General features: G+C 48.8%; 1 protein-coding gene across 2 annotated transcripts in view; it reads left to right on the plus strand.

The window, feature by feature from the left end:
* The window catches only part of lmbr1 (limb development membrane protein 1), a 34,385-nt gene that overhangs the window by 4,527 nt on the left and 9,712 nt on the right, over nt 1–20,146 (plus strand). The window contains exons 4-12 of one of the 2 annotated variants that reach the window (XM_060045737.1): nt 550–689; nt 1,305–1,408; nt 10,695–10,869; nt 11,627–11,695; nt 12,121–12,185; nt 12,486–12,558; nt 15,979–16,068; nt 17,325–17,401; nt 17,894–17,971. In XM_060045737.1, coding sequence (XP_059901720.1) covers nt 550–689; nt 1,305–1,408; nt 10,695–10,869; nt 11,627–11,695; nt 12,121–12,185; nt 12,486–12,558; nt 15,979–16,068; nt 17,325–17,401; nt 17,894–17,971 — 871 coding nt within the window. The remainder of the gene's footprint in view (nt 1–549; nt 690–1,304; nt 1,409–10,694; nt 10,870–11,626; nt 11,696–12,120; nt 12,186–12,485; nt 12,559–15,978; nt 16,069–17,324; nt 17,402–17,893; nt 17,972–20,146) is intronic. The other variant, XM_060045738.1, reaches the window with a different exon arrangement.

Below are 20,146 nucleotides of genomic sequence, written 5' to 3' on the forward strand. Positions count from 1 at the left end.
ACCCCCTGTAGGTTGTTTGTGTACCTTCACTCTCAGCATAAAACTGCATATAAACTATAATGCAATGGTTCTCTGGCGCCCCCTGTAGGTTGTACCTGCTACCTTCACCCCTGCTGTATAGAGGTCTATACTATAACATGATGTTTCTCTGGCGCCCCCTGTAGGTTGTACCTGTGTACCTTCACCCCTGCTGTATAGAGGTCCATACTATAACGTGATGTTTCTCTGGCGCCCCCTGTAGGTTGTACCTGTGTACCTTCACCCCTGCTGTGTAGAGGTCCATACTATAACGTGATGTTTCTCTGGCGCCCCCTGTAGGTTGTACCTGTGTACCTTCACCCCTGCTGTATAGAGGTCCATACTATAACGTGATGTTTCTCTGGCGCCCCCTGTAGGTTGTACCTGTGTACCTTCACCCCTGCTGTATAGAGGTCTATACTATAACGTGATGTTTCTCTGGCGCCCCCTGTAGGTTGTACCTGTGTACCTTCACCCTGGCTGTATAGAGGTCTATACTATAACGTGATGTTTCTCTGGCGCCCCCTGTAGGTTGTACCTGTGTACCTTCACCCTGGCTGTGTCGGGGGGAGCTGTCCTGCTGCTCCCCTTCTCCATCATCAGCAGTGAGATCCTGCTCTCCTTCCCCAAGAACTACTACATACAGTGGCTCAATGGATCCCTTATACATGGTACAACTATTGCACTATATACTGTCATTCTTAAACGTCTGTCATGTACAAGCAAGTTTTTATCAATCAATTCTGAAGCGTTCATCACTCCGAATCAGAACAGAAAATTCTCTGCGTCAACAAAACACACGAACAAACACATGCCGACACAAAGAGGATGACCCTAGCTGTCTGTAGAGGTGCAATATTGGTGTGTTTATTGTCTAGAAACATTAGAAGTCCACTTATCCATATGTGTATTAAATTCAAGCTGCGATCAGTAACGTTAACATTAGTAGAGTAAACTCAGCGATAAGCGCTGTTATTGCACAAGTACACTCAAAACAACTATTGAATAAGAACAAGAGTATGCACTAGTTGAGTTTCTTGGCTGGGAAGAGGTATGCTGAATGGCTGAGGAGAAATCGAAATAATGTCCATAACCCTTCTTTTCAATGTCTTCGGTTAGATAGCTGCTAAACAATTTTAATCTGATACAACCTGGTCTGCAACACTGCACTGCTCCTTTTAGCCACCAGGGGGCATCAGCGACCAGACTTTAAAATGCCTTGTTATACATCATTATACATCAGTATGTGTGTGTGTATATATCTAAATGTGTGGGTATTTGTGCAGGGCTATGGAACCTGGTGTCTCTCTTCTCCAACCTGTGTCTGTTCGTTCTCATGCCCTTCGCCTACTTCTTCCTGGAGTCCGAGGGCTTCGCTGGCTCTAAGAAGGTACACACACACACACACACACACACACACACACACACACACACACACACACACACACACACACACACACACTGCTTCGGTGAAATGACACATTTCACTGTAAAATCAGGACATTATAATTCATTATTATTAAAATTACTACTATTCATAAGAGTAGAGGGCCAGGAGAAACCCTGATGCTAAACTTGGAAATCCTTTATATTCATATTATTATTGGTTAAATGCTATGTCCCACCCACACAGACATGTGGGTGGGACAGATATTTATTTGGTGGTGGCAGTTATTCTGCTAAGACCTTCTTTTATAAAGTTCTCGTATGTTAACTTTAGCAGTGTTTGTCTGTCTTTACCGTAAGTATTCTATATATTTAGTGGAATATTCCAGAATTTACCACCCGAGTGGTATTTGACCTCTGACCTTTTCCCGTAATGGTATCCCGTAAAAGGTGTGTTTGTTGTAACGATCTGTGCGTCGCCTCTACGTCCTAGCGGCTGGTATTCCTGCGTACAGACGGACACCCTTAAATAATAGCACAGAAGATAAGAGAAGATAAGGTGTTGCTTAATGCCATAGGGCACGGGCGGTCGTCTAAGCCAGAGAGGTGCAGTGCAGGATGTATACATTTCTATTATAGTACCTATACATGAAACAAAAAATGTGTATATGGCATGGAATGTTACATTTTGAGTACAGGCTGAATGTAATAAGTGATGGTTTAATTGTTTTTGGTTTTGTACGTTTTCTACCTAAACTATCTTATTATCCTATTAATATCGTAATATTTAGAAAACTCCAATAAAGAAAATGTGTGATATTATTACTATATAAATGTTCAGTCCATCATGAGTTGGGGACCTCAACAGGGTCTAGGATGGTTGGACCGAGCAATGTCTCGGTGTACCGCCGTCGGGCCGACGCTAGCAGACGTGGTTCTGGGTGGAGGGGGAGCATTGTCTTGGAGGACTCCTCACATGAGCGAGCTGAGCGAGGATCGTATCAAGATATTCCCCCCCGGGGGAGGACATCTCCCGGTGGACATGGAGGCCGGGGAGCAGGTGCTGCTGACTGTCTGCCCTCTCCTTGACTCGCGTCTCTGGCTGTTAGCACCCCACCACCCCGCTCATTAACCATGAAAGAGCTCATCTGGGGACCCCCCTCCCCACGTTCCAGCCAGGAGCTCAACGCCTCGTCCCCCTGATTTAAGACCTGAGACCCCCACACACACACCCCCCATCCCCCCTCCCCCCAGAATAAAACTTCAAAAGCGCGGGCTAATAATCGAGTTGTAAGGCTCAGCAAACTTCCTAGTTTAATTGATGACCCCCAGAAAGGAGGGCGGGGTGGGGTGTTCCCAGCACCCATAAAGCTGCTGCGACGTGACGCTACAATAGTGCCTTGCTTCTAATACACCTCTATCCTGTCTCACAGTTTGAATCCTCTCTGCTTTATGTCCCTCCTGACAAACGCACATAAAGAGCCAGAGATTAGCCCCTACTGTAGTTTACTGCTCTCTCTCTCTCTCTCGCTCTCTCTCTCGCTCTGTCTCTCTGTCTCTTTGTCTCTCTCTCTCTCTCTCTCTCTCTCTCTCTCTCTCTCTCTCTCTCTCGCACTCGCACTCGCACTCTCGGTGTCTCTCTCTCGCTCTCTCTGTGTCTCTCTCGCTCTCTCGCTCTCTCGGTGTCTCTCGCTCTCTCGGTGTCTCTCTCTCACTCTCTGTGTCCCGGGCCACTCATTTGTTGTGGTTGGGTTTCTTCAGTAGAGGGCAGGCCTCGATCAGCTCGATCGCCCCTCTCACCAGCGGCTCTCTGGTCCTCTGCTGATCGTCCATAAACCCAGGAAGACCTGGTCTGTGTTGTGCTGCACCTACGCACTATGTGTGTGTGTGCGTGAGTGTTGGTGAGTTTGTGTGTGGTTACTTATGTGTGCCTCCACCCAGATTGACAGTACTCCAGTCCCGGGGAGGTGTGTGTGTGTGTGTGTGTGTGTGTGTGTGTGTGTGTGTGTGTGTGTGTGTGTGTGTGTGTGTGTGTGTGTGTGTGTGTGTGTGTGTGTGTGTGTGTGTGTGTGTGTGTGTGTGTGTGTGTGTGTGTGTGCGACAGTGTTCCAGTCCCAGGGAGGTATGTGTGTGTGTTTGTGTGCGCGACAGTGTTCCAGGGAGGTATGTGTGTGTGTGTGTGTTTGTGTGTGAGACAGTGTTCCAGTCCCAGGGAGGTTTGTGTGTGCGACAGTGTTCCAGTCCCAGGGAGGTGTGTGTGTGTGTGTGTGTGTGTGCGACAGCGTTCCGATCCCAGGGAGGTGGCAGGCCGTTGGCAACACTGATTAAAAGGTTATCATGTGATCGGATTCCCAATCGGCCAATGGCAGCGGGGCGTCATGTGGTTTTATGTGGTATTTTATCATGCTGCAGTCGGGTCGCGACCGCGGAAATGATGTGAGTGATGAATCGAAGCCGTTTCATGTTGCCGTGTTTACGTTTGACGATGCACTAAAAAACGCCATCGGAATCGCGATGGAAACGTGGAGATGTTGTTTTTCTGGGGCGAGGGCCGGTCGGGGGCTCTGTCATGTGACTTGATTCATAGGTTAACAAATTGTCCAAATTGTGGATGAATGTCAGTGACTTACGGCCTGGCGTGGCAGACGTTATGATGGAGCTTTTATTTGCTGGCATAAAACGTCTCGTCTCGTCGCGGCTGTGCTAGCGGCGAAGGAGCCTTGCTAAGCTAGCCTGCCGCTCTTTAAATGTCTGCTGGTCAGGTTCCAGGAAGCCCTTTTGGCAGCAGGACGGCGGCCACACCGCGATTCTCGTCTGACGGCCGTTTAATACAGCCGCCCTGGTGTTAGCGCTGGGTCATGTACTCGTGGCGGGCGCTATCATGTCTCTATAATGGAGCGCTGTGCATTGTGGAAGGTGTAATTCACTGCCTGGGGTTGAGCTTAAGTGTCAGGTATAGTGCCTTATTAACATGCCCAGCACATCCTCCATCTATTCTCTAGCTATTATGGTGTGGCCCAGTCACCAGAGTGATGAGCCTTCATGCTAATAGCATGGTAATGATTAGCTTCAATGATAGCGTCATGCTATGGAGCTGTTTTATAAATTCTTCACTGCTGAATGTTGAGTGGGTGGCTAGCTCAAGAAGCTACGCAGCTCTATGTTGCTTCTTGAACCCTGAGACCTTATAGCTTCAGTTAAGCTAACATCATAGCAGTTTCTTCCAGATAGACGTGATTCCAGTTCCATGCCAGCCTACGAGCCTCGAGCGACGCAGTACCGCCGGTCGTGAAGGACGGTTGGAATGACTGTGACCTCTGACCCCGCAAGCGGGCCAACCGGTCTCATGTGGACTGAAAAAGAGTCCCCATCAATCTAGCGCTAAGTCCCGCTGAAGGCTGCGCTAGGCCTGCTAGCGCGGCGCGTCCCGCGTTACTAAGATACTGCTCTTTGTTGCTCCTCCACAATAGGAGCGGGATATTTATTTCAGATGAGCCCGCGCACGCAGGCCTGTTTCCCAGGCTGGGCTGTTTGCACACCTTCCCAGAGGTCAGCTGGGCTCTAAAGCTGCTGTGGCCGTATCCATGGCAACATATTAGCTGGAGCTGGGAATTTAGGGAGAAAAAGTGAGTTGTTGAGGATATAGACACCACCCCCACCACCACCATCCCAACCCCGCCCTCACCCCCCTCTCCTTCCATCATTGCCGGCATTATTCAGAATGACGTGATCATCTTTAGAAGATGGCTCTATTCCAGGCCCCGTTCTGCTGGGCTTTTAATTTGAAAGCGTGCGTTTTCCGCGCACGGATGTGTGTGTGTGTGACGCACACCGACCACAGGAGACAAAGACGCTGGGGTGTGACTTCTCATCAGACGACAAGCCTCTCTTCCTCCTCTCCTGCGCTCCCCTCCTGACGAAGGCCAGGTGACAGGGGAGCAGTCTTATGTTTTATCAGCCAACACCTCGTCATGCTGCCTCTGATGAGGCCGCGGGAGCAGCAAATAAAGATGCTTATTAATAGAGCTCTTATTATGAGGGCTCTTGTTATAAAGAGTGTTATTACGAAGACTCTTATGCAGACTCCTGTTATGAAGCTTCTTATTGTTAGAACTGGTATTACTAGTAATGTCATTATTAGGACTCATATTATTAGGACTCATATTATTAGGACTCTTATTATTAAAACTCTTTATTACTAGAATACTTGTTAGTATGAATCTTATTATTATAACTGTTAGTACTAGTAATGTAATTATTAGGACTCATATTATTAGGACTTGTATTCTTAAAACTCTTTATTACTAGAATACTTGTTAATATGAATCTTATTATTATAACTGTTATTACTAGTAATGTCACTATAAGGATTCATATTATTAGGACTCTTATAATATGACTCTTATTATGGAGACTCTTATTATGAAAACTCTTATTAATAGAAGATTTGTTATTATGAATCTTATTATTAGAGCAGTTACTACCAGTAGTGTTATGATTAGGTCTGATATTATTAGAACTCTTATTCCTAGGTAACTAATTATGATTATTATTATTAGAAATGTTATTATTACGACTCCTTTCACAAAGCTCTTTATTGTTGGAACTGGTATTATATGGACTCTTATTATTAGAGCTCTTATAACCATTGTTCAGGCTTTTTCTATGAAGACATCTTGTGAAGACTTGTTAAAATGCCTCAGTATAAGACTCTTATTAGAATGGTGTGTGAGGTTTTACCAGCTCCTTCTTATTGTAGTACTAGAGCTCCTCAGAAGTCTGTAGGTGTTGTATTAGTGGTTTCAGGACGCTCCCTGCTCTGCGTCTGCTGTCACCACCATGGCTTCCTCTTGAACCCTGAGCTAATAAGACCCCCGCATCTGGCACCTCACACACACACACACACACACACACACACACACACACACACACACACACACACACACACACACACACACACAATAAAACACACACACACACACACACACACACACACACACACACACACACACACACACACACACACACACAGAGAGCAGTAGAAGTAGGATGAGCCTCTGAGCAGTCCGGGCTGTGACCTGCTGACCTCTTGGGGATGGATGGAGAGAGTGGCTACGGCTACTGTTCTCTCTGTACCTTGTTCTACCTCTCTTAACTCTACATTTTATGTACTATTTTGTCATTTATTAGACACTTTTATCCAAAGGGACACACAGTAAATTCAGATACTTGTCATTAAGTAGCAGGTTGGGGTTACAGACTAGCAGACTGCTAGACTAGACATTGGGCATCGACCATTGACTTCCTTATCCTGCTGTTTGTAGCTTGGCTGCAGATGGCTAGCATACGAACTTCAGATAGCTAGCGTACAAGCTGCAGACAGCTAGGATAGCTGCAGATTGTTAGCGTAGCTGCAGATAGCCCTACGCACCAGGTCTCAGATCAGCAGAGTGGTGAATATTTCAGCGCGGCTATATTTAACGGTAGTTCCACATTTAGACGGGCATAAATAGACTGTTTCAGCACTCCTGACAGCCTGAGGTCTCTCTCTTTTTTCACATCTGGGAAACAGATCTTTTCAAGACCAATGATGTTGTTTCTTCTTGATTTCCCTATTTTGATATTTTGATATTTCTATATAAATAGAGTGAAGCCTGAAAGCAGGTAGGAGGTTAGGGTGGTGAAGACCTGCCTGGTTGATGGAGGTGCTAGGTGGAGTGGATGTGGGGGATGACGGTAGTGATGCTGCAGTGTCAGAGAGTGGGGGCTGATCGGGACCAGGGTGGTGGTGATGTAACGGTGGGTCAGGAGGATGTGTGTGATGCAGATGAGGGTGGTAGTGAAGGGACTGGTGATGGTGGGGACGGGAGTGAGGGCGTTTCTGTGAACACCTCGACCGGGCTGACGGCGACTTATTGTTTCTCTTTCTTCTGACAAATGTACTTATTGTCAGGATCAGAGCGTCTGCTGAACGCCCTCAAAGTAAATGGATGGAGATAATAGAATGATGGTGGAGAAGATTGATGTGAGGGGGGAGAGGATAGTAGTGAAGGTGGGGGTGATGGTAGTGAGGGTGGAGATAATAGTAGTGAAGGTGGGGGTGATGGTAGTGAGGGTGGAGATAATAGTAGTGAAGGTGGGGGTGATGGTAGTGAGGGTGGAGATAATAGTAGTGAAGGTGGGGGTGATGGTAGTGAGGGTGGGGGTGATAGTAGTGAGGGTGGAGATAATAGTAGTGAAGGTGGGGGTGATGGTAGTGAGGGTGGAGATAATAGTAGTGAAGGTGGGGGTGATGGTAGTGAGGGTGGGGGTGATAGTAGTGAGGGTGGAGATAATAGTAGTGAAGGTGGGGGTGATGGTAGTGAGGGTGGAGATAATAGTAGTGAAGGTGGGGGTGATGGTAGTGAGGGTGGAGATAATAGTAGTGAAGGTGGGGGTGATGGTAGTGAGGGTGGGGGTGATAGTAGTGAGGGTGGAGATAATAGTAGTGAAGGTGGGGGTGATGGTAGTGAGGGTGGAGATAATAGTAGTGAAGGTGGGGGTGATGGTAGTGAGGGTGGGGGTGATGGTAGTGAGGGTGGAGATAATAGTAGTGAAGGTGGGGGTGATGGTAGTGAGGGTGGAGATAATAGTAGTGAAGGTGGGGGGTGATGGTAGTGAGGGTGGAGATAATAGTAGTGAAGGTGGGGGTGATGGTAGTTAGTATAGAGGCTGGAGAGGTTAGCGAGGGTGGAGTTGGCGGAGATGGCGGGGTGATGGTGGCGAGGCTGGAGTTGCTGGGGGTGATAGTATGGAGGGTGGAGATGATAGTAGCGAGGGTGACAGCCTATGCCTTTGCCCTAAATGATGTGAATGGTTAATGGGGTTCCTCTTATAAAAGATTGAGAGCTCTGGTCTTCGGGGAATCCACCTCCAGCCTGGCTGGGGCTCTAGCTTAAGGGGGACAGGCCCGCTGGGATGCCCCGCACTCTGCCTGAGGTCCTGCCTCTGAGAGAGAGAGAGAGAGAGAGAGAGAGAGAGAGAGAGAGAGAGAGAGAGAGAGAGAGAGAGAGAGAGAGAGAGAGAGAGAGAGAGAGAGAGAGAGAGAGAGAGAGAGAGAGAGAGAGAGAGAGAGAGAGAGAGAGAGAGAGAGAGAGAGAGAGAGAGAGAGAGAGAGAGAGAGAGAGAGAGAGAGAGAGAGAGAGAGAGAGAGAGAGAGAGAGAGAGAGAGAGAGTGTCTCTCTCTCTACTGGGGTTAGTCAGTGCACTGGGGTTAGTCAGTGCACTGGGTCTAATACCAAAAGGATCCAGGTCATATATAGGACACCCTTCTCTGTTTAAATCCTTATAAGTTAGCCTAAGCCGTGTAGCTACTCTACGAGCGGCGTCAGACAGCCTTCTATTCATCCAGATTATTGCATTTCTTGTACTTTTTCTGATGGACGTTTCCTGTTAAGACGGCTTCTTGAAGCAGTTCATCAAGTGTGCACCAGGTGGCGCTGCAGACCCTGGCCACAGGGCCCCTGAGCGCTCACTGCAGGATGGTAGCAGCAGGGTGTTACTACTTTGTCATCTCCAGTCTCTCTACAGAGGGCTGTAGGTTGTGTAGGGAAGACCCTTTAAGAGAGGTGACATGTTGCACTACAAATTAAATGGTTCTGCTTCACAGACCTACCCTTTACTGGACAGATGGGTGGAAAGATGGATAGATAGCAAGATATATGGATAGAAAGGATGTTGCTTTAGAGGTACTCATCCAAAATGAAATATAATGTTGAATGGACTGGTTAAGACTGAAGGACTGGTTTAGATAACTGGTTAGAGGACTGGTTCTGACTGCAGGAATGATTTAGAGGACTGCTTTAGAGGACTGGTTAAGGTGAGGGAGACTTGTTATGAGTACTAGTTTAAAGAACTGGTTTTTAGAGGACTGGTTCAGAGGACTGTATTGGACAAGAGGACTTGTTTAGACAAGAGGTCCGGTTTCGAGGACCGGTTGAGAAACCTGGTTCAGAGGACTGGGTGAGATGACTGGTTAAGAGGCCTGGTTCAGAGGACTGGTTTTAAGGACTGGTTTAATGGACTCCTTGTTATTACAGGTATGCAACCAGCCCTGACGAGGTCATTTGGCTAACTAATGCCATTTCCACCCAATAAAAAATATTTCATTCAAAAAGAGAAGGGCTTCAAAGGGACTCCATTTATGTATCTGTTGGCACAAACTAAACAGCAGCCACATAGCCACTTAGCCATGACGCTAGCTGCTAACAAATTGCTCATGTGAACCTAATTTAAACAGCGCAACGCTAGCACAGAGCCGTGCTAGCTTGCGTCGGGTCACCTCCCAGACATGTGTACGAGAACGCTATCCATCTCAGCCCCGACAGCTGTGTGTGTGTGTGTGTGTGTGTGTGTGTGTGTGTGTGTGTGTGTGTGTGTGTGTGTGTGTGTGTGTGTGTGTGTGTGTGTGTGTGTGTGTGTGTGTGTGTGTGTGTGTGAAAGAGACTGCGGTTGTGTGTGTGTGTGTGTGTAGACAGGTAGAGGAGCACTTTATTAACCACTCAGTGTTTGGTGACCCGGAACATCCAAATTACCCCCACCCCAGTGGTGGGTGGTGGTGAGGGGGGTGGTGTTAAGAGAGCTGCTAACCAGGGCCAGGTGGAGCTCTGCTCTCCATCCCAGACAGTAGCTGGCCGGGCCGCCCCCACCACCACCCCACCACCACCACCACCACCACCACCACCACCACCACCACCACCACCACCACCACCACCTCCCCTCCACAGACTCCCCACCCCCAATTACACCTCCTTTTTTCGCCCACTACCTTTTCTCCTCCTTTTCCCCCCTCTACCTTTACACCACCTCTTCCCCATTACCACCACCGCCTCCACTCCACCCGACCACCGTCTCCCCTCCACCCCTTTTTCCATCAATTACCTCATTCCAGTCATCTTTGTTTGAGTTATTTAACGACGTATGTCAACAAACACGAACCATTCTGTTTACAAGTTAACGAGTCCAAATTGAACAAAGTGGACTTCCTCCGATGACAACCCGTCCATACCGACATACGACCAGTCACGTCACATGTTTTTTTATAACATGCCATGTAAAGCCTACCACACGCTAACACACATCTATCTGTGTGTGTGTGTGTGTGTGTGTGTGTGTGTGTGTGTGTGTGTGTGTGTGTGTGTGTGTGTGTGTGTGTGTGTGTGTGTGTGTGTGTGTGTGTGTGTGTGTGTGTGTGTGTGTGTGTGTGTGTGTGTGTGTGTGTGTGTGTGTGTGTGTGTGTGTGCGCCCTGCAGGGCCTCAGAGCGCGTGTGCTGGAGACCTTTGTGATGCTGTTCCTGCTGGCGCTGCTGATCCTGGGGATCGTGTGGGTGGCGTCGGCTCTCATCGACCACGACACCGCCAGCATGGAGTCCCTCTACGGTCAGTCTGCTGGACGCCATGTGGCGAACAGGAAAGAGTCTCACTACGGTCAGTGTGCTGGGCGCCATGTCGTTAACAGCATGGGGGCTTTCTGCGGTCAGGCCGTGGACGCCATGTTGTTAACAGCATACAGTCTCTCTACGGTCACTCTTCTGGACACTAGACTCTAGCTGTTGTTAACAGCTAGTCTCTATGGTACGGCTGGTGCAATCATTCACCAGCCGGTGAATGATGGTCGCGATTTCAATTTTCGGGTCAAACGATCTCCAAGCAAAAATAAATGAGTAGAAACTGTTTTGATACCAGCTTGATATCTATTTGTACATCATTCTCGAATTGAACGTTTTTCTAGTTCAGCATTTTGTGTATTTTTTTTAAGGGGAAATTTCAAAGTTCTCAGAACGATTGAGTAATCTTGATTTCAATATTGACCAAGAGAATCTTGATTATGATTTTTTTCCATAATCTAGCAGCCCTACTCTACGGTCAGTGTGCTGGACGCCAGGTTGTTCATAGCATCTATTCTCTTCATGCTCAGTCTGCTGGAGGCCATGTCGTTAACGTTATAGAGTCTCTACAGTCAGTCGGCTGGATGCCATGTTGATAACATGCCGTCACCATGACCATGGCTCTCTCTATGGTCAGTAGAGGTGAACTGTGCGTGTGTCTTTTTTTGGTTCTATTTGTTTGTATCTGTCCGGTGTTGGCCTACTGTAGTAGTTGTACATGTAAATAGGATTGAGTGCATCTTGTTTCTCCTGATATTGATGCTTGCCTCTGCATGACGTTGTGTTGTCACCCCTAGACCTGTGGGACTTCTACCTGCCCTACCTCTACTCCTGTATCTCTCTGCTGGGAGGCCTTCTGTTGCTCAGTGAGTTATGGATGCTCTACAACCGACCTTTAACCTGGATACCATAGCATGTAGCTAACAAAACAAACTTTAACCTGAAATGTAAAGCATGTCGACTTTTTACAATATCTAAACACTGTAGTAATTCTAAAAATAGCAATGTAACTAGCTAAACATGTAACCAAGGTGTTGACTCTAGTGTGTATAGATACAACTACAGTGTTGATGTGTCTTCTAGCGTGTGTAGATACAACTACAGTGTTGTCTTCTAATGTGTGTAGATACAACTACAGTGTAATGAGGTTGTGTCTTCTAGTATGTGTAGATACAACTACAGTGTAATGAGGTTGTGTCTTCTAGTATGTGTAGATACAACTACAGTGTAATGAGGTTGTGTCTTCTAGTATGTGTTTACAACTACAGTGTCATTTGGTTGTGTCTTCCAGTGTGTACACCAGTGGGTCTCTCCAGGATGTTCACAGTCATGGGCCAGTTGTTGGTCAAACCCACGGTAAGTCACTCTCCCTGTCTGTCCGTAGTTTCAATCTTCAAACATCCCAATCAAAGTGGACGCCACTGTGACTCTTTGGTTTAAATCATCAAACGTAACATCAAACGTTAGGTTTGTTACGTGATGATTCAGCTGTTACTTTCCTAACGTTTGATGCGGATGATTTAAAACTACAGACTGTGAGTTTCCCTCCACTATTAACACAGAGAACTACAAATACATCAGCAACTCATCCTCCCATCTGCCACCTCTCCGGCCCCACCTGCAGCCTAATAACCCCCCCGCCCCCTCTCCTCTCAGATCCTGGAGGACCTAGACGAACAGATTTACTGCATCCACTTACAGGAGGAAGCTCTTCGCAGGAGACTAAACGGTACGTCTGGAGTAGACCAGCACACACCTTACAGACGAGAGAGAGAGAGAGAGGGGGGGGGGGGGGGCTGGAAGCAATTAGTATCTACATATCACACACACACCTATGCACGCACACATACACACTTGCACAGACACACACACACACACACACACACACGCACCTACGCATGCACACAGGAACATGCTCTGGTTACTCTAAATGACAAGCCATATATTACCTCACAGGCGATTTTAAGACGGCTGTCACTGTCGCTAGCGGCAACAGGTAGCGAACGTGTTTGATCTCATTAAGACAGCGTGATTCATACGAGGGAAGAGCTCAGTGCACCTTAGCTTAGTGCTGGGGCTGCTATCCCTGCGGTATAGTGACTTGAGCTCAGCACGGTAGTGCTCATGAATTCACAACAGGGACTTTAGCCCAGCACGCTAGCGTGATGGAAGATCAGCGCCTGCCGAGGTTACAGTGTTTTTTGTTTTCGTTCCACAATCCCTCCATGTTGCTAAATTCCTCCTTTGTCGGGGAACAATGTGACAGAGCAGGAAGTATTAGGCGGGAGTCCAGCAGGTACTTTAGCGCTAAGTGAAGCACGCAGCCCAGTGTGGAGCGTAGAGACGACGGTAGGAGGCTCCTTTCAACCCAGGAGGTACGGGAGATGTGGGCCTGATAGCTGGTGTTTTCAGACGCTACGTCGGCTCCTTCCATAGACGCCCATCTGAGCGTAGGGTTCTTTAGCCCAGCGCTAGCTTTGAAAGCTGCCGCCGAATAACGTAATCCCCTCCTTATCGTATCGTTTGATGTTTGCAAGTCACCGGGAGGTGAAGCCCGGCAGCAACAGTGCGAGCGTCTCCAGCTGGACTCCTCTGGCTTAGGGACGGAAAGATCAGATTGGTATAGAGGGTCAGACCGAGATGCTGATTGGTTCATAGGGAGATGATGATTGGTCTAAAGGGTCAGATGGAGATACTGATGGGTCTAGAGTCTAGACCCATCAGTATCTCCCTCAAGACCAATCAGTATCTCTATCTGACCCCCTAGACTCAAGAGGGTCAGATGGAGATGCTGATGGTCTAGAGGGGGATGCAGTTTGGTCATGAGGGTCAGGGAGAGATGCTGATTGGTTCAGAGGGTCAGACAGAGATGCTGATTGGTGTATTGATAAACCAACCGAAATGTATGTAAGAAATGTACACAATGATAGGCAGACAATACACTGTGTGTGTGTGTGTGTGTGTGTGTGTGTGTGTGTGTGTGTGTGTGTGTGTGTGTGTGTGTGTGTGTGTGTGTGTGTGTGTGTGTGTGTGTGTGTGTGTTTGTGTTTACCCAGCCTGCAGAGATGTGTATTGGAGTGTTTGCGGTGGCTTTCAGCCGTTTGAGGGTCGGTGTGTGTGTTGACTTTCTCGGGGGTACGGAGGTGCACGTAGCACCACCACCGTGCGCTTAACACACATATAGCACCGGCCGCATTCCCATTAGCATTCTGCAGTGCTGCTGTCGGTCCTCGCCCTCCCCTTTCTCTCTTACTCCCTCCCTCGCCCCCTCCACCCAACCCTCTCCCCCTCTCTCTCCCCCCCCTCAACCCCTCTCTCTCCCCCCCTCAACCCCTCTCTCCCCTGTTTCATCCCTCCCTCCCTCTCCACCCCATCCTTCCTTCATCCCTCCATTTCTTTCTCTCTATCGCCCCCCCCCCCTCCCTTCCCGCTCCCCCTCCACCCCTCCCCCTCGACCCCCCCTCCCTCTGTCCTCTCCCCTCCCCTCCCTCCCTCCCCTCTGCAGTAAGATGACCTTGTCAGCCCCAGCTTGCTGTTTAGCAAAATTGCGGATGACGCAATTGTTTGGTTGTTGGTGAAGGTTGGAGAGGATGAGTTGAGGTGGTGGGCAAACATTAGCTCCCTGCCATAGATGGATAGTCAGCCCTGTTAGCTTTGTGCAGTGATAGCCAAATAGAATGTTAGCCATGTCAGCCCTGTAGTGGTGCTAGCCACCTAGCCGTGTTAGCTGTGGGGCCTGGTAGCCCTGTAGTGGTGCTAGCCACCTAGCCGTGTTAGCTGTGGGCCGTGATAGCCCTGTAGTGATGCTAGCCACCTAGCCCTGCTAAATGTGTGGAGTGGAAACCCAAAAGCGGTGATAGCCACCGAAAGGTTCTTGGTTTCGGTCACCAATTGCAACCTACCTGTACCAGTGGAGCAAGATGCCCCGTTACCCCTACCCGCTCCTTAATGACATGGATCTGTATTGAACGTAAGTCTGGGGAAGTTAGTTTTGAAGAGGCAGAGCATCTAGCTCGCAGCTCAGCTGATCTGAAGGGAAGCAGAGGAGCTGGCAGAAACATTTCCTGTTGTGTTGTGTTTTCTCTCAGGCACAAACTTCCCCAACACAGGTACTTGCGAGGGCACAGACAAAGCTCTCTCTCCCTCCCTCGCTCTCTCTCTCTCTCTCTCTCTCTCGCTCTCTCCCTCAGCCAGACAGGGCGTGGTATTATAATGGTGGGGAGTGTGGAAGTTTGATCAAAGTGATTGGTCCTCGTGTGCTGGGAGATGAAAGATGGTATTTTTATTGCACGCCAGTAACAGTGTAACACTGAACTAATTGGAGCAGAACACTGAACTAATTGGAGCAGATCTGCCAATCACCCCGGGGACGCAGATAGATATACACGGTGACCGGGCCCCCGGGGGCCCGTACGCGGGGAGGGAAACAGTCAAACAGATGAATTAGCCCCTAAATGAGACGGCCTGTGGTTTTCCTGGAGAATCCCCGCGCCGCAGACCAGTCGTGGCATGCGCTAGACAAGAGATTAGCGCTCCTTATTAAGATGACACGGCTCTGTCCTGGATTACCTGCTGCAGAATGTCAGGAGCTCCCATACACACAGCGGCAGAGGCCCGGGTCACGACCAGCACCCCACGCACGGCATGAGGGGAGGGCGGCCCGTGTCGGACCGGTGTTTCTCCCTTCTGGTGGACAGTGTCGGCCTGTCTCTCTGTATAGCGCTGTCTGTCTGTCTGTCTGTCTGTCGGCCTGAGTGAGTCTACGGCTGTCTTTCTATCTGTCTTAGTCTGTCGTTGTCCGTCTGTCTGTCTGTCTGTCTGTCAGTGAGTCTACGGCTGTCTGACTGGCGGTAGCTGTAGTTGTCTGTCTTGTCTGTCTGTAGCTGGAGTTGTCTGTCTGTCGGTAGTTGAACCTGTCTGTCAGCCGGGAGATTTAGAAGTGGTGCTTGAGTAGATCAAGTGTTAAGAAAACAACCTCTGATGGGACTGAGACTAAAACATAGTTGTCAGTCTCATGATGATGATGATGATGTGTGTGTGTGTGTGTGTGTGTGTGTGTGTGTGTGTGTGTGTGTGTGTGTGTGTGTGTGTGTGTGTGTGTGTGTGTGTGTGTGTGTGTGTGTGTGTGTGCGTTCCCGTGCGTGTGCAGGATGCTCCTCCCATTTGTCGTCCTGCAGCGGCTCGGAGCCCCTCCTCCACAAGGAGCTGGCCAGCATCCGGACCCACCGGAGCAAGCTGGGTGAGTGGACTCAAGGACCTTGACTGGACCACCACAACTCTGCCAACTACTTTTTAGCTATTGCTGACGGGCAGCTGCCCCTGCCCCCCCCCCCCCCCCCTTCCCCCCTCCAGCCCCCAGACTTAATTCCTTCATTTGGAGCGGACCCAGTGCTGGCTGATAATGATTCTCTTTCATCCATTTTAGGATATTATAAACATGGTGGAAGGCCTTTTGGGGGCGCAGACCGGGGTGGGCAGCGGGGGTGGGCAGTGGGGTGGGGGCTGGGCGGGGTACAAAGGCACTTAGGAGATTGGACAAGATGCCAGCGTTATATTGTGGCCGGTCTTTTAGTGATGTCATTAATTTAGCTGGGGTGGCTATGAAGTGCACTTGGCAAACTTGGTAGAAGGGAGGAGCGGGGGGGGAGTGTAGGTGTAGGTGGGGGAGGAGGGGGGAGGGGGGAGGGGGGGGTATAGGTGGGGAGGAGGGGGGAGTGTAGGTGGGGGGGGGGTCAGAATGAGGAAGTAAAGAGGGAGGTTGTCGGGCGATGGAGTGGTCTGGGGGGAGGTGGGGTAACGAACCTCGGCCCCCCCAACCTCCATAACACCTGAGTGTGTTCATCATCATCATAATGAAGAAGACTTCAAGTGTATTCAAGTTTATTTGTGATTTATAGATCACCAGGTCCGGTGTGCCAGGAAAGATTTGACGGTTGTGTTCACCGCAGTCTGTACCTGCTGCACCTGCTGAGCTGTAAACAGCCATATCAGATGTCTTCATCAGTGGTTAGAGTTTCCACTGGCGTGCTTCTGTCTTTAATTAAAGAGCAACAGGGTAATTTATGGAGCTGTTGATGAGGAGATGCTAACACTCACTAGCCCGGGCGCTAGGTCTCACCAACACCGAGCTTTGATCAATATTATTACCTAACCAGAGTATAACAGCTTGTTCAAGATGATGGAAGATATTTGGATTATTATCAGCACACTCTTAAATCAACCTACGACTCTTGGTCCTCTCTCTGGTCACATGGAAAGACTCATATATATATATATATACATATGCATATACATATACATATATATCTCTATCTCTATCTCTATCTCAATCTCAATCTCAATCTCCATCTCGCTCTGTCTCTCTCTTCCTCTGTCCTCACTCTCATGTCAATCTCTCTCAACTCTGTCTCTCGCTCCTCTCCTCCATTCCCTCTCACCATCCCTCTCTGTCTTCATCTCGCTCCTTTGCTCTTGCTCTCCATATCTCCATCTCAGAGAGGAGGAAGAAGGCGTCTGCCTGGGAGAAGAACCTCCTCTACCCCATAGTGATGCTGGTTCTGCTAACAGGAACTGTGAGTACCTGTTCCTGTCTCGTTCTCTGCTGCTTACGTAAAAACAAGCTAAATAGTGCTACATGGGTCTATGTTTAAGCTAAATGTGAAAGCTGCATGCAAATGATGCCTGCTGAAGCTGCTTTCTACAGCTACTATGCTGAAAGCTAAAGCTGCTATGCTCCAAGCAAAAGCAGGGCATCGTTCCCATGGTTACTATTGTAGTTGAGCGAGACGGTGTGTACTAAAGTAGTGTACTATAGTGTGTAGCAGTGTGCACCATACACTGTGCTACAGATGTGTATGATTTAATGTAGTACTATAATGTAGTTGTAATGTAGTACTATAATTATTATATTCCTATAAAAAAGGATGTAGTACTTTAATTTAGTACTATAATGAAGCACTATTATTAAGTACTATAATGTTGTACTAAAATAAAGGGATACAATGTAGTACCATAATGTAGTTCTGTAATGTAGTACTCTAAGTTAGTAATGCTCTCCACTCCAGACCATCTCTGTTCTGATGGTGGCGCTGAACATCCTCTACCTGCTGGTGGATGAGACTGCCATGCCCAAAGGCTCAACGGTAACCAGCAACACACACACACACACACACACACACACACACACACACACACACACACACACACACACACACACACACACAACACACACACACTACCACACCACACCACACCACACACACAGAGGGAATCTAGCGGTAGGAGCGGTGTTCTCACAGAGACTTGAATCAGATTCCGGACACGCTAAGGTGCATTGTGGGAATAAAGGTCCAGATGTTAATCAGTCTGTTGCATTCAGAAGCTCATTGAAAGTCATTTCACACCGTGCACAGATTAAACGGGCACGCCCACTTGCACACAGCAGGCCAGGTGAATGTGCGAGAGACAACACAACACATTATGCATCAGAACACAACTCGGCACACCACACAAGACAAACTATATATTATACACTATCACCTGCACTGCGCACACCATACTACACGCTACACAGCACACTACATCAGAACTACGCAACACTACACTGCACACACCACAGCACTGCACACCTCTGCAAAATACACACAAACAACACACAACCCCACACACGGCGGGCAACGCAGGACACCTTATCTCACCGTCACACCGGGGACGGCGCTGCAACGTGTGTCTGTGTATGGGCGTGTGCGCGTGTGTGGGCATGCTGATGTGTGTGTTGTGGTTGCATTCTTGTGTGAGCGGGGGCACCGCTGTATCATGTTTCTCAGTGTGATGCGTGTGGTGCGGGGGTCGCCCAGTGTCGTCCCCCCCCCCCCCCCCCCCTACCCTGACTGCGGGAGGAGAATGGATGTTTTCTTCGGGCGCTGCAGAAATCCCCCAGATTCCTGCTGTCATGGCCGACATGTGCATCATCGCCGGGGCGTCATGTCCGCCGCGGCTCGGCGGTCGGGTGTGACCACGCACTGACGTCAGCATCAGGCACATAGTCAATACCGCCGACGGGTTCACCCGGGCAATGCCTCATCTATAGTGCTGTAGGATGCACCTGATCAATGCCTGATCTTAATTGCTTTGGGATGCACCTTATCAGTGCGGTATCTATATTGCTGTAGGATTGACATGGTCAGTAACATATTCACATATACGCATACATATTCATGCACACATCCAAACATCCCCAGGCCATGGTCTGAAACACGTGCGCATCCTCACACAAACCGTACATTGCCAACACATACACGTACACTCTTTCCCTCAAACACACACTCACTCTCGCACGTACACACTCACTCATTCTCTCACACACACACACACACACACACACACACACACACACACACACACACACACACACACACACACACACACACACACACACACACACACACACACACACACCAATAATTGCCCTGGTGTGTTCAACTCTGTGTACTTTGTAGAAAGGGAGGAGGAGGAGGAGGAGAGAGGGGGGCTGATATTCAGACTGTGGAAAATCAAATGAGGTGGGAGGGGGTTACAATGGAAGTGCTCTGTCAGTGTTTGTCCCTCTGTAAGACACATCTCTCTCTCTCTTGATCTCTGTCTCTCGCTTTCTCCCTCTCTCCCCTTTTCCCTCTGTCTCTCTCGCTCTCCCAAGTCTCTGTTTCTATCCATCTCTCGGTATCCCTCTCTCCCCCTGTCCTGCTGTTTTACTCTCTCTCTTTCTCCTTCTCTCTCCCTCTCTCTCCCCCTCTCTCCCTCTGTGTCTCTCTTCCTCTGTCTCTGTCTCTTACACACACACTCAGCATCCCATCATGGCCTCCGCATCAAACTGACGCTCACCCCCGATGTGTGTGTGTGTGTGTGTGTGTGTGTGTGTGTGTGTGTGTGTGTGTGTGTGTGTGTGTGTGTGTGTGTGTGTGTGTGTGTGTGTGTGTGTGTGTGGTTGTGCGTGCCTGTGTGGTGGTGCGTGCGCTTGTGTACACTACATGAATGTGTAAGTATCACCAGATGCATTGTGGGTGTTTCAGTGTTTGAGTGATTGAATGCGCCTCAGACATGAAAGCCCTGTAGTACCATATAGATCGGTCCAAATGGTTTAAGCGGCGTTGTGTGGAACATTCACGGTGTTGATAATGGTATAGCCCTTCTAAACAGTGGTGCTGCCAAACCCGGCGCAACGCGTATTGATCCTTTCTAAGGCAGATGCCCGGTCTGAGCTCCTGTGTGTTTAGTTGTTTTCATGTTATTGGCAGGCCGTCTGCGCCTCCTTCAACGTG

The sequence above is a fragment of the Gadus macrocephalus genome, chromosome 23 (genome assembly GCF_031168955.1).
Source record: "Gadus macrocephalus chromosome 23, ASM3116895v1".
Classification (NCBI taxonomy): domain Eukaryota; kingdom Metazoa; phylum Chordata; class Actinopteri; order Gadiformes; family Gadidae; genus Gadus; species Gadus macrocephalus.